This window comes from Opisthocomus hoazin, chromosome 10, assembly GCF_030867145.1.
Source record: "Opisthocomus hoazin isolate bOpiHoa1 chromosome 10, bOpiHoa1.hap1, whole genome shotgun sequence".
Lineage (NCBI taxonomy): Eukaryota > Metazoa > Chordata > Aves > Opisthocomiformes > Opisthocomidae > Opisthocomus > Opisthocomus hoazin.
The window spans coordinates 31,906,084-31,920,056 of record NC_134423.1 but is presented as its reverse complement, the minus strand read 5'-3'; the positions used below and the strand labels follow the sequence as shown (position 1 = coordinate 31,920,056).

At 61.5% G+C, this 13,973-nt stretch overlaps 1 protein-coding gene across 7 annotated transcripts in view; it reads left to right on the top strand.

Annotated features, from left to right (window-relative positions):
* Positions 1 to 273: 273 nt before the first annotated feature.
* Positions 274 to 13,973, top strand: part of TLE3 (TLE family member 3, transcriptional corepressor) — a 33,713-nt gene continuing 20,013 nt past the window's right edge. For 4 of the 7 annotated variants that reach the window (XM_075431434.1, XM_075431432.1, XM_075431433.1 and 1 more), the window contains exons 1-7: positions 274 to 413; positions 889 to 986; positions 1,068 to 1,168; positions 1,286 to 1,349; positions 2,154 to 2,198; positions 12,212 to 12,274; positions 13,509 to 13,583. In XM_075431434.1, the coding sequence (XP_075287549.1) occupies positions 963 to 986; positions 1,068 to 1,168; positions 1,286 to 1,349; positions 2,154 to 2,198; positions 12,212 to 12,274; positions 13,509 to 13,583 (372 nt within the window). In that variant the 5' untranslated portion in view covers positions 274 to 413; positions 889 to 962. Of the gene's footprint in view, positions 414 to 888; positions 987 to 1,067; positions 1,169 to 1,285; positions 1,350 to 2,153; positions 2,199 to 12,211; positions 12,275 to 13,508; positions 13,614 to 13,973 lie in introns of all 7 variants that reach the window. The other 3 variants (XM_075431429.1, XM_075431430.1, XM_075431428.1) reach the window with 1 other exon arrangement.

The window sequence follows — 13,973 nt, the reverse complement described above, 5'->3', positions numbered from 1 at the left end:
TGGGCGTGGCCAAGCGCTGGGCGTGGCCCCCCCGCCACCGCCCCGCTCGCTCCAGACACAAGCGGGGCATTGTGACGTCGCCTCCGCCGGCCTCCCAATCAGCGCCCTCTCCCCTCCCCGCCCCACGTGGGCTCCCCCGCTCCCCATTGGCCGGCGGCGGAGGGGGCCGCCCGGCCGTTGTCCCTCCCACCCCCCCCTCCCCGTTTCGCCCCGGCGGCGGCGGGGACCGGACCGCGTGCTCCGGCCGCTCCCTCCGCGCCGGCCCCTCGGACCCCCCCGCCCGGACCGAGCCCCCCGGCCCCCCCATGGCGTGCGGAGCGGCGGAGGGCCCGGCCGGCGGGCGCTGAGCCCCGGGGGCGGAGGCAGCGCTGCCTCCCGCTCCGCATGCCCGCGGCGCCCGGGAAGTCGGATGTGTACGGCCTTCCCCCCCCCTCCTCCTCCTCCTCCTCCTCCTCTCTCCTCTCTCCTCTCCTCCATGGCCGTCGTGCTCCGGCGTTAGTTCCTGGCTTGGCTTCCCCTTCTGCTGGCGGCAGGAATCCCGCGGGATCCTCCTTCCCCTTGGGGGGGAGGGGGGGCGGCGGCGGCGCTTCTTTTTCTATTTTTATTATTTTTATTATCATATTTTTTTTCGCGAGGGGGTGATTTTTTTTGCGTTTTTTTTTTCCTTCCCGAAAGGCGGAGCGCGGAGCCAGGCCGGTGTGTGGTGGTGGAGGGGGGGGGGTCGGTACCGGGCTGGGCTCCGGTGCGGTGCTTGGCGGGGGGGGGGGGTGTTGCGCAGGGAGCCGGGCCGGGCCCTCACCCCCCCCCCCCCCTTTTCACCCCCCCCCCCCCCCCCGCCCGCCCTCCTCCGCCCCCCGCCCGGACTTTCCTCTCGTCTCTTTGTTCCAGTCCTCGGCCTCTCCCGGAGCGCTCCCAGCCCGGCGGGCAGCAGCTGGCTCCAGTGACCGCGCCCCAGCCCTGCCATGTACCCCCAGGGCCGGCACCCGGTGAGTCCCGGACCCCCCCCCCCCCCCGACCCTGCTGTACCTCCCCCCCCCGGTGCCCGGCGCTGAGCCCTCTCCCCGCAGGCTCCGCACCAGCCGGGCCAGCCGGGCTTCAAATTCACCGTGGCCGAGTCCTGCGACCGGATCAAGGACGAGTTCCAGTTCCTGCAAGCCCAGTACCACAGGTGAGACTGGGGGGGGGATGGGGGCCCGGGGCAGGGCTGCGGGTACCGCCCCCCCCCCCTTCCCCTGCCCTCCCCGCCTCGGGGTCTCACCCCCCTGCTCTGCACCCCCCTCCCCAGCCTGAAAGTGGAGTACGACAAGCTGGCGAACGAGAAGACAGAAATGCAGCGCCATTACGTGATGGTGAGAGGCTTTAATCAGACTCCGGGTCGGGCTGGGAATGTGATTAGCCGGGGAGGGGGGGGATATGCGGGACCCCCCCCCCGCGGGACGGGGCAGGGACCCCGGCACCTCGCCTCGGGCAGGGAGGGGAATGGGAGGACTGGAAGTTCCCCGTTAACCCCCCCCCTGCCGGCCCCCGCAGCCCCAGGGGGGACGGGAGCAGCGGCCCCGAGGGGGGGGGAAGGAGGGGCGGCTGCCCCCGGGAAGGGCCGGGGGAGGAGGGGGGGTCCCGGGGGAGCGGGGGCTCCCCTGTTGCCCGCAGAAGGCTCTTTCGGGCGAAATTCGCAGCGGGGGGGGTCCCTTTGGGGGGGGTCCGGGGTTCAGCCGGACCCAGCCCCCCCAGTTCCCAGCGGGGAGGAGGGCGCCGGGGCCATCCCCGCGCTCCCGGTAGCAGCGCCGGGCCCTGGAGGCGGGGGGGGGGAGGGTGTAAACGCACCCTCCCAGTGAGGCACTGGGATTTTGGCCGGGCTGCGGGCTGTACCTGTTCTGCCAGGGCTGGGCAGGCGTCTGTCACCGGGCTCCGCGCCGCTTTGTTGTTCGGAGTAGCCGAGGAGGAGGAGGAGGAAAGAGGAGTGACAAGGAGTGTCCCCTCCCGGCTGAACCCCGGGGACAGCCGCTCGGTACCGGCTGTCGCTTCCTCGGCCGCGGGTGCTTTCAGCGCAGTTTGGACCGGGGATGCTGGCTGGGAATGACCTGATGCAAATACCTGCTGAGAAATTAATTCACGTTCTAATTGGCTTTTCCCCCCCTCTCGTTATTTCCCAGTACTACGAGATGTCGTATGGTTTGAATATCGAGATGCACAAACAGGTGAGTGATCTGGGGGGGGGGAATGGGGGTTGATCGATCTCCCCTTGCCCTTTCCTCAGCCTGGGATAAAATAGGCCCTGACAGCACGGAATGGGGAAGAAGCGCCGGGGTCGGGGCCGTGGCTCCCGGTGGGGGCTGCGGGGTGATGGCGGGGCAGGGGGGGGGGTTTGCTGCCTGGATTTCGGGAGAAGCGTGGCTTTCGAGAAGCGCGTTGGTGAGAAGAGGGGAAAGCAGCTTTGCCTTCCCCGCCGGGAGGTCGGCACCTGGAATAGCGCGTTCCCAGCGCTCGGAAAACACGGTTATCTCCCGCGTTTGCCGCCGGGTTTGTTGTTGGGGCAGCGTGGCTGTTTCTAAGGTCGTAGCCCTGATACCCGCCGTGCTGTCGCGTGAGGCTTAGGAGGGAATTATCGTCAGGGGTGCCGAGATCTTGTGGTGTGTTGCTTAATGTCACGGATCCGTCTTTGCATCTGGAAAATGAGGCAATGTTTGGTGCTCCCCCCCCCCTCCAGTCTTCTCTAAGATGTGACTTGCCTGGAGGAAAAATGTAGAAGGCCGTGGCAGAATGTGGTGTGCTACCTTGATAAGATTATAGCTAAAGAGCCTAAAGGCTGGGCACATGATGGTAAAACTTAAAGGAATAAAGTTATTATTGAGATTAGACCTGCTTATTTGTGCTGCTGCTGCTTACTGGTTTTAGAAGCAGTTCTCATTAAGAACTTCAGGCAGATGGAAGTTGACATCAACTTCGCGAATCGGCCCCGTTCGGCTCCCGGAGTGGCTTTGCCTGACGGCAGCATCGCCCTCCAAAGTCCGAAAGTGTCGTTCGCCGACTGGTGACACTCAGAGCAGCGCGTCTGTGGCTCTGCCTCCCTCCTCCTTCGCGCGCGTCCCCTCAGCGTTCTGCTGCGCAGTCACAGGGCAGCGAAAAGAATTACTGCTTAGTCCTCCGTTTCTTAAAAATACCCTCTTCCACGCGGATAATCCCGACTTCTTCTTCTCTGGTTGTTTGTGCCTGGATGGAAGCGGCGCTGCCCGGGGGGCTGCGTGGGACTGGGGGTCCCCGTGCCCAGGGCGAGCAGGGGCTGCGCGAGGAAGCCGCGGGGTCCGCCTTGGCGTGGCCGGAGATGCCCCTGCGGGTGGAATTCCTGCTCAGGCCTGGGCTGGCCTCCGGCGAGGACCCCGTCCCCGTTTTCCATGTGTCCGGAGGGACTCGGACCCTGCGGCCACTTCGGGAACGCTCGAGGGATCGGAGCGGCGCGGGCGTTGGCGTGGGCCACGCTCGGGAGCGGGAATGCCCTCTCGCCAACGCGGAGAGGCTGAGATGGCACGGCAAGAAACCGAGCTGTTTGCCTTGACCGAAGCTCTGGAAGCGACCACCGTTTCCCACCGGCGCGTGGTTGCAGCCGGAAACGGATCCGGGAGGTTTAGCACCCGCTGCGGGGTGAGCGTCGAGGCTGGGGGGGGTGAGAGCGCGGCGCGGGCTCCGGCTCCGTCGGCGCGTGGATGTGGAGCGCTCCACTGCTGCGGCGTGCGGCTCCGGGATGGTTTCGGAGGGCGGCAGCGGACCCCCAAGCTGCATCCGTGGGGCCGGTTCGGCAGGGCGGCCGGTCACCCGTTGGCAGCGCGGGGAGGCCCCGCGTGGTCACCGTGCCTCGCCGGGAGCTTCGCCGCCTCGCAGCTCGGCGGAGAAATCCTCGCTGGGTGATTCCGCCCCGCGCTGAGCATCCGTTCCCGGTGCCGCACGCTGCGCGGACGGGGATGCTCGGGGAGGTGAAGCCATCCGGTTCTTCAACCGTCAGCGACGCGCACGGAGCGGAGGGCTGGGAGAGTTGGGTGCCTGGGGAGGCTTTGCCCCTCGTCCGTCCGTCCGGGCTGCGGCATCACCCCGAAAGGTGCCCACGGTCCTGCCCATGGTCCTGCTGCGGTCCTGCCCGCGGCTGGTCCCGAGCAAACGAGTTGGTCGGCTGACCTGTTTAGCGGTTGACTCGTGTTTATCCGAGCGGGATCGAGTAGGCTGGAGTGCCTGAATTATTCATGCGGTGTCCTGCCCTCCAGACTTGACTGCTGGTGATTACATCTGCCGGAGACAAACAGCGATGGGTACTTCATCTCCGAGCGAAGGGGGATTGTCTGTCTCGGGGCTTACAGAGCAGATTATCTCTTCTGCGCTGAATATTAAGCGTCTGCATATGTGGCCGCGTGTGGGGTGGTGGTTTTTTTCCCTTTGCTTTCTTCTCGTTTTGTTTCTTGTTAAGAAAAAAAATGCAGCTTGGTAAACAGCTCCATATGCAGGGAAATATTTAGGAAGTGACTCCCCTCTTCGTTGCGCAGAACGCGGCGAGTGGCTCCCGCCATCGGTCGGAGCCGGGCTCGGCTGGCCCAGACCTGGGGCTGGCGGGGAGTTTGCTTCCTGAACCTGAGCGAAGCTCTCTTTATATTTTTTTTTTTTTAATTTTATTTTTGAAGGTTAATTGATTTTTGCAAAAGAAACTTTTGTTCCGCCGTTGTTTCGGCATTGTTTTTGTTCAGAAGCCTGTAGATAATCGCCGAATGCAGCCGGGGTGAAGAACGATTCCGCAAGAAAAGCTGATTTTGCGTGGGGAAACAGGACACCTCAGAGGGGAGAACCTTTGTGCTGATATTTTTTCTTTTTTTACGGCTGAGAACTCTCCACATAAGCACTTCTTGTTTTCGTGCTTGAACACTTCACGCTCGGAACAAACCTAAACCCTCCTGACACTTCCAGGGAAGAGAGGCACGCTTTTTTTTTTTTTCTAGAATATTCCAAGAACACAATATACTCTGTCGTGCTCGTTAGCGAGGAGTGCCAGGTAATAATTTGCGAAATACTTCAGAAGCCGAGCGATTTGTTAGTGTGATACTCTCAGGTCTCCTAAGGTGGAAGGGAATAGCTGTCAGCCAGCTTAACCTCTCCCTCCCCTGGGCTTTGGCGAGGCACCAGGGGTCCCGGCTGCGTTTTGGGGGTCCTGGCTGGCTTTTGGGGGTCTCGCTGAGCTCTGCCAGTGATAATTCTGTAATGAGGGGTTGTGGCCCGCCCCTCCACACCCCTTCCCTGAATTTAATTCTCATCAGCGAAGCTCTCCACTTTGCTAATAACGATAGCAGCCACAAATAGCTTTCAACATGCCATTGACAGCCTGGTTGGAGAGAGCACTTGAAATAGTGGTAGACAGCTGAAAGTACCCGTAATTGTGCGCCGGAGTGAGAACCACGCTGCTCAAGGGCCTGATTTTCATGTCCTTAAAGAGACAATATCCTGGTTTCAACAAACGCTTCGGGGGCTTCGCCGGCGGTGTGATTTACTCCTCGCCTCTCTCCGGCCGCCCCTGCCACCAGGGCTGCGGTTTGGGGGGGGGGCTGCGGTGGGGCAGACCCCTCTTGGAAGCGTCGCTGGGGTGCGGGTGGTGGGGGCTGTGGTTCTGGAGCCGAGAAGGGGGGTCTGGCGGGTGGGTGCTGCTCCCCGGGAGCCTTGCGTGAGGCGTGGGGTGATGCCGACGCCGCGTCCCGTCGCCTGCGGCAGCCCCATCGCTCCCGGGGTGTAGGCTCGCGGTGGAAGGTCTTCGTGACGCCTCGCCGTGTTTTTCAAGAGGTTGAAGGGTCACAGAATCACAGAATCGTAGGGGTTGGAAGGGACCTCTGTGGGTCATCTAGTCCAACCCCCCTGCTGAAGCAGGGTCTGCGGAGCGATGCCGTGCGTTCAGCCCCTTGCCCCCAGGCCGGCATCCCGCCGTTTCAACCGAGAAGCGAGGGCAGGGTGGAGTTTGGTCCCAAAACCTGTTCCGAGACTGCATCTGAGGTGGCTTGGTCCGGTGTGTTGGTGTCACTCGCTTCAAGCCCACGGATGCTCTGTGGGGTGTGGGGTGTTTGAGGGGGCCAGGGGTGCTCCCTGCAGCCCGGCGGCTTCGGGGTCGGTTTCTGCGAGCACCCTCCATCCCCTGAGCACGCCTGGCCCCGAAGGCTCCCGAGCACTGGGAGCCGCACAGGGGTTCAGGTCCAGTCCTGCGCCCTGGGGTCCTGCCCGAGGGTGCTGGGGTCAGCCGGGGGCTGCGACCCGCGGGGTAGCCATGGGGCTGGGGCACCCTGCAGCTCCCATTTGCCCACTCACCTGAGGCCAGGGCTGACGTGTTTGGGCACAGCGAGCATCTCATGCTCCGAGCAGTGCCTGCGGGGACTTGTTCAGCCTGAAGAAGAGAAGGCTGCGAGGGGACCTTATAAATGCCTACAAATATCTGCAGGGTGGGTGTCAGGAGGATGGGGCCAAGCTCTTTTCAGTGGTGCCCAGTGACAGGACAAGGGGCAACGGGCACAAACTGAGGCACAGGAAGCTCCAGCTGAACCCGAGGAAGAACTTCTTCCCTCTGAGGGTGACGGAGCCCTGGCCCAGGCTGCCCAGGGAGGTTGTGGAGTCTCCTTCTCTGGAGATATTCAAGACCCGCCTGGACAAGGTCCTGTGCAGCCTACTGTAGGTGACCCTGCTTCGGCAGGAGGGTTGGACTAGATGACCCACAGAGGTCCCTTCCAACCCCTACCATTCTGTGATTCTGTGACCGTGCCAGGGTGCGGGCACCCCTTACAGAATCACAGAATGGTAGGGGTTGGAAGGGACCTCTGTGGGTCACCCAGTCCAACCCTGCTTCAGGGCTGGGGCTCTGCGTGCCCTTCCCGCTCTGTAAGGTTGCTCCTCTCTGCCCGCTCTGCGCGTCCCGCGGCCGACGGCTGGCAGAGTTATTTTTAAGCTTCCCTCTGCCGTGTCCAGGTGTAAAGACGAGAGGCCGGGGCTGGTGGGGCGAGCCAGCTATTTAACACCATGCCGCCGCGGTCCCTGCTCGGCTCCCCGTGCCCCGAAGTGCTTTGGGTGCCAGTGGCCGCGCTGGCCATCTTGAGAGCGGGTGACAGGACTGGCAGCCTGCGGCCCAGCGCTCCGTCTCGTGATTTACGGCCGGTGCAAATGTTTTCCCCGATCCCTCCCTGCTCGTGAAACATCACCCCGGGTGTTCCTTGTCTGGCAGCAGGTCGGATTCCTGGTGGGGGGCGAGGGGGGTCAGTCGGGATTTCAGGTTCTCCTGACTCCGTGCGCTTTTTAACGAGGGGTGCGGAGCTGCCGTCGGCATCCCGCTGCCGGGAGGTGCTCCCGTGGGTGCCGGCGCGGTGGGTGCCTGTCCCGGGGTGCCCTGTGCAGCCCCCCCCGTCCCATCCCTCACCCACCACTCGCGTCGCCGTGGTCCAGCGCAGATGCAGGGCTGGGAGGGGATGCGGAGGCTGGCATTGCCATGGCAACCCGCGGCCGGGAACGGAGGTTTTTCTTGGCAGGAGCGGCGCGGGGGGCTCGGAATGAGCCCTGTGACGGGGAAGGCGTCGGGCGTGAAACCCTCCCCTGTTCCCGGCGCGCCGCGGGATCCCCTTTCGCTCCCGATTAAACTTTTAGTGGGGACAGCTCGAGTTTAATACGGCGGGGAGTGGGAAAACTTGAAGTGAACAAATATTTAAAGATGGTTGAGTCTCGTGTTGACAGGAAACCTCCCGGTTGTAAACGCAGTATTTTGGACACCCAACGTCGTCTTGCTCGCTGAAGCCCACGTGGGAAGTCTCTCTCTCTTTTTGCAGAGCTTGAAGTTTTTGCTTCCAATCTGGGTTGGAATTTTGGGTGGAGTTGGATTGAATTTAGGAAACGTGACATGCGAAGTACCGGTAGTATGTGACAGTAGCATCTGCAGTGGTGGTGGTACCTGCAGATAACGATGCCGTGAGCACCTCTTCCATGGAGAAAGGCTGAGAGAGTTGGGGCTGTCGAGCCTGGAGAAGAGAAGGCTCCGGGGAGACCTTATTGCGGCCTTCCAGTGCTTAAAGGGGGCTTGTAAGAAAGATGGGGACAAACTTTTTAGCAGGGCCTGCTGTGACAGGACAAGGGACAATGGTTTTAAGAGGACAAGGGGCAACGGGCACAAACTGAAGCAGAGGAAGCTCCAGCTGAACCCGAGGAAGAACTTCTTCCCTCTGAGGGTGACGGAGCCCTGGCCCAGGCTGCCCAGGGAGGCTGTGGAGTCTCCTTCTCTGGAGATATTCCAGCCCCGCCTGGACAAGGTCCTGTGCAGCCTGCTCTGGGTGACCCTGCTTGGGCAGGGGGCTGGACTGGGTGACCCACAGAGGTCCCTTCCAACCCCCACCATGCTGGGATTCTGGGATTCTGTGGAGCGTGGAGGTGACGGGTCGGACCGTGTTGGTGCCCAGGGAGAGCCCAGCCCCTGCCCTCCCCCCCGCACGGGGGTGGCTCGCGGGGACGCCGCGTTGCTGCCCTTACACCCCGACGACACGCGGCCCCGGGGACTGCTCGCGCTGGCCCCGCCGTTTCCACCTCGAAGAAGGATCCATGTTTCTTCTGGAACTTGTCGGGGGGCCTGGCAAGAAGGAGCTCGCGGGAGCCGCGGCCGTGCCGGAGGAACGGTCTGCCGAGGGCTGGTCGCCTCCGCAATCCAACAGGCTTCGTCTGAAGGAATAAATATTTCATGAAGCTGCAGTTTATATATAATCCAATCGATGTGTCAGTGCCAAGAAGGCCTTTAACGAGGTTTACCTATCGCCGAGCGGCGGGGTGGCTGTCGGCGGCACGGCTTTGCCGGCGGCACTGCGGCTGCGCCGTTTCTCGCCCACGGCCCCGGTTCGTGGGCGATGGGCGCGCGTTGGGGCTGTGAAGGCTGGCGCTGGCCCCAGCCCTTTCCCCCGGGCGGGGGGTCCGGTGCCGGTGGCAGCCGTCCGGCGAGCCCCGCGTCCTCCCCTCCGGGTCCGGGGTAATCCCGGCGGCTGCGGCGCGCGTGCGGCTGGAGCTGAGGGACCCGAGACCGAACCGTGGCCGCTTCCAGCTGCCTGGGCCCAGCGCGTTCCCCTGCCCTCTGGAAGGGCTAAGAAAAGCGTCCGGTGTAACGCGGTCACCGGGGCGCTTTCGGAAAAGACGGGGGGCCAGAAATATCCCCGCGGCTTTGAAGGCGAAAGGGGCGATGCCCGCGCGCAGGGGCTGCGGGAGCAGCGAGCGGGTGGGCTCGTGGGGACCCCGTGCAGCGAGTCCCTGAGCTCTGGGGGTCTCTGGGGGGGGGTTCCCTCGCAGGGCTGGGGGCATCGGGGTAGTCCTGGGGCGTGGGGGTTGTGCTCTGACCTCAGGTTGGTCGTGTGGCAATGCCAGCGTGCCCCAGCCCCGTGCCTCAGAGCAAGGGTCGAGCGTCTGCAGGGTTTTTTATTTTCCCCCAAACTATGAGATTTGGGTTTTTTTTTTCTTGCGGTTTTTGAGAGCAGGTGGAGCTGAGAGCCCCTCTCCGGGTCGGCACCCCACTGGGGTGGGGTTGAAAATCGGAGCTGCTGTGGGGCGCATCCTGGAGACCCCCCTGGGGCCAAGCAGTGGGACCGGGGGTGGAGGCAGTGATGGGGGGAGCACCTGGGGACTCTTGGAGCGATGGGGGCAGCACCCAGGGGCTCTCTGAGTGATGGGGGGAGCACCTGGAGGGGTCTCGGAGCGATGAGGGGAGCACCCGGGGGGTCTCTGAGTGATGGGGGGTGCACCCGGGGGGCTCTCGGAGCGATGGGGGCAGCACCCGGGGGGCTCTCGGAGCGATGGAGGGAGCACCCGGGGGGTCTCCAAGCCGGGGGTGGCCGCTGGGGGAAGGAGGCACCTCGCCAGCGGGGAGGCCGGAGCGGGACCCGGTTCATCGCTCGTTATTGATAACGAGCTGCTCGGGGCTGTCGGAAGGAATTTCTGGGCGTCTGATTCCGTGCCAGGGCTCGGCTCCGGCGTTGTTGCGGCGCTGGATCCTCGCGGCTGCTCGGGCCGTGTTTGAGTTGGCCCCAAAGCTGTTTCAACAGCTGCCCGGGCTGGCGGGGCCGTCGGCGTTAACTCCGGGGAGCCGGGCAGCGGCGAGGAGAGGCTGAGGGAGCTGGGCTTGTTCAGCCTGGAGAGGAGAAGGCTGAGAGGGGACCTTCGAAATGCCTCTAAATATCTGCAGGGTGGGGGTCAGGAGGACGGGGCCAGACTCTTTCCAGTGGTGCCCAGTGACAGGACAAGGGGCAACGGGCACAAACTGAAGCAGAGGAAGCTCCAGCTGAACCCGAGGAAGAACTTCTTCCCTCTGAGGGTGCCGGAGCCCTGGCCCAGGCTGCCCAGGGAGGCTGTGGAGTCTCCTTCTCTGGAGATATTCCAGCCCCGCCTGGCCGCGGTGCTGTGCAGCCTGCTCTGGGTGACCCTGCTTGGGCAGGGGGTTGGGCTGGGTGACCCACAGAGGTCCCTGCCAACCCCACCATGCTGGGATTCTGTGAGCCGGGCGGCTCCGCGTGCCGAGCGGGAGCACCCGTGGGGTGCGCGGTGCGGGGCTGGACGGCACCTCCCGGCACGGGGCTGCCGGCTCGCCCCGAGCGTGTGCTGAGCTGAGACCTGGAGCAAAACCTTATCCTGGGTTATTGGAGATGTTGGAGAAACCACAGCCTGACGGCGCCGGTTTCTCGTTTAACTCACAAATAATGTGGTCGAGCTGATGGGCGTAAACGGCTACGGGTTCAATTCCCCGAGCGTGGTGTCAGGATGGCGGAAGGAACCCCAGCTGGGTGGGGGGTTCGCTCTGGGGTGGGGAAAGCCCTCAAGGGTGCTGAGATCGGAGCGAGCGCCCACCAGCCCTCGCCGTCGGGCAGACGGCGCCGTTTTCCCGAAGCCCGGGGAGCCCAGGCGGGCGCGAAGCTGCCGGGGCTGCTCCATGTGCTCGGTCCCGTCATGGGAAGGGGACCGAGGTGTCCGAGCGCGCGGGGAGCGGGGCCGTGTCCCTGCGCTGGCGAGCGTGGGGCGTGCACGAAGGCGCTGTCGTTGCCCCTCGTGGGGGGCACCGCTCCCGCTGGCGTGGCCGGGAGGGGACCGGGACTGGGATGCAGGGGTGGGGATGCCCCTGGGGAAGGGGATGCATGGGGGAGGACAGGGATGCAGGGATGGGGATGCCCCTGGGGAAGGGGATGCAGGGATGGGGATGCCCCTGGGGACAGGGATGCAGGGATGGGGATGTGGGGGTGCCCAGGAGGGAATGGGGATGCCCCTGGGGAAGGGGATGCCTGAGGGGGGACAGGGATGCAGGGATGGGGATGTGGGGATGATCAGGAGGGGATGGGGATGCCCCTGGGGAAGGGGATGCATGGGGGGGGACAGGGATGCAGGGATGGGGATGCCCTCGGGGACAGGGATGCAGGGATGGGGATGTGGGGGTGCTCAGGAGGGGATGGGGATGCCCCTGGGGAAGGGGATGCAGGGATGGGGGTGTGGGGGTGCCCAGGAGGGGATGGGGATGCCCCCGTGGAAGGGGATGCATGAGGAGGTGACAGGGATGCAGGGATGGGGATGCAGGGATGCTCAGGAGGGGATGGGGATGCCCCTGGGGGCAGGGCTGAAGGGATGGGGATGCCCTCGGGGACAGGGATGCAGGGATGGGGGTGTAGGGGTGCCCAGGAGGGGATGGGGATGCCCCTGGAGAAGGGGATGCCTGAGGGGGGGACAGGGATACAGGGATGGGGATGTGGGGATGATCAGGAGGGGATGGGGATGCCCATGGGGAAGGGGATGTATGGGGTTGGACAGGGATGCAGGGATGGGGATGCCCTCGGGGACAGGGATGCAGGGATGGGGGTGTGGGGGTGCCCAGGAGGGGATCGGGATGCCCCCGTGGAAGGGGATGCATGGGGAGGTGACAGGGATGTAGGGATGGGGATGCCTCTGGGGAAGGGGATGCAGGGATGGGGGTGTGGGGGTGCCCAGGAGGGGATGGGGATACCCCTGGGGATGGGGATGCCTGAGGGGGTCAGGGATGCAGGGATGGGGATGCAGGGATGCTCAGGAGGGGATAGGGGTGCCCAGGAGGGGATGGGGATGCAGGGAAGAGGACGGGGAGGGGGTGCACGGCGTCGCTGCCGGGAAGCCTCGCGCAGGCCACGGGAGGCTCCTCGGTCCTGACCGTTGGGTTTTCCTCTTTTTTCAGACAGAAATTGCTAAAAGACTGAACACCATTTTAGCCCAGATCATGCCTTTTCTGTCACAAGAGGTAAGGATGTTCCCATGCCCTGGGTGGGGGCAGCTCCTTCTCTGGGGGGGTTTCCCCGCGCAGGCAGCGCTGTGCCCTTTGGAGGGGACCCCGTGGGGGTGGGGGGCGCGGACCTGCTCCCACCAAACCTGCGTGTTGGGGGTGGGGGGGGCTGCTCTGGGGTGCCCCATAGAATGGGGGCTCCGATCCCACGCGCGCGTTGCACTGAACCCTCGGGGGGGTGGGGGAGAGCCAGACCCCGCGGGGGGCTGTGCTGGGCCGCGGGGGGCTGCACCGAGCCCGTGGAGCAAGAAGGGCTGCGGGGGGGGGGGCACTGCCCTGTGCTTGGCGGAGCGGGGAGCTGCGCCCGGGCTGCTGCTCTGGTGAGCAGAATATAGATGGGGTCTATATAAATATAAAATATAAAAAATAAAATATAAAAATTAAAAATATAAAATATATATAAATAAAAGATTAAAATACAGAGATATAAAAATATAAAAAATAAAATATAAAAATTAAAAATATAAAAATATATAAATAAAAGATTAAAATACAGACGTATAAAAATATAAAAATAAAATATAAAAATATAAAAATATATAAATAAAAGATTAAAATACAGACGTATAAAAATATAAAAATAAAATATAAAAATATAAAAATAAAATATATAAATAAAAGATTAAAATATAGACATGTAAAAATATAAAAAATAAAATATAAAAATATAAAAATAAAATATATAAATAAAAGGTTAAAATATAGACATGTAAAAATATAAAAAATAAAATATAAAAATATAAAAATATAAAAAATATATAAATAAAAGGTTAAAATATAGACGTATAAAAATATAAAACAAAATATAAAAATTAAAAATATAAAATATATAAATAAAATATTAAAATATAGACATAAAAATATAAAAATTAAAAATATAAAATATATAAATAAAAGATTAATATATAGGCATAAAAATATAAGAATATAAAAATATAAAAATGTATCAATAAAAGATTAAAATATAGACATATGAAGATATAAAAATTAAAATATAAAAATAAAAATATAAAATATATATAAATAAAAGATTAAAATATAGACATATAAAAATATTAAAAATAGAAATATAAATAAAATATAAAATATAAAAAAAATAGAAAAAGGGGGTGATGGGCTCGGGGGCGGCCGGAGCTGGGCTCGGTGCCCCCGCGCCCGGCGCTGACCTGGCCGTGCCCCTCTGTCCCCGCAGCACCAACAGCAGGTGGCCCAGGCTGTTGAGCGTGCCAAGCAAGTGACCATGACGGAGTTGAATGCTATCATCGGGGTACGTGGACTTCCCAATCTGCCTCTCACCGTGTGTATACCCCTTTTATTCCTATCATTTACCATGACCAGAGGCAATCCTGCGCTCAGGCCGGGTTAAAGAAGGGCGGCTGGCAGCCCCCCGGCCATCCCGCAGCCCCCCTAAAACCACCAAAACCCCCCCAATCCGGCATGGAGCGAGACGAGGCGGGGGGGGGAGCAGCCCAGTCCCCGTCCCCGGGTGCCAGCGCGGCACCGGGAGCCTCCGCCAGCCCCATTGGGCGTGCGCCGGGCGCCCGCAGCCCTCCCGGAGCCCCCTGAGCCCAGGCGTGCCTCTGCGCGGGCGGTCGATGCGCGATGTGCCGTGACTTTGCCGGAGCTGCCGTCCCGCGCGCTGGCTGCCCCGCTCCCG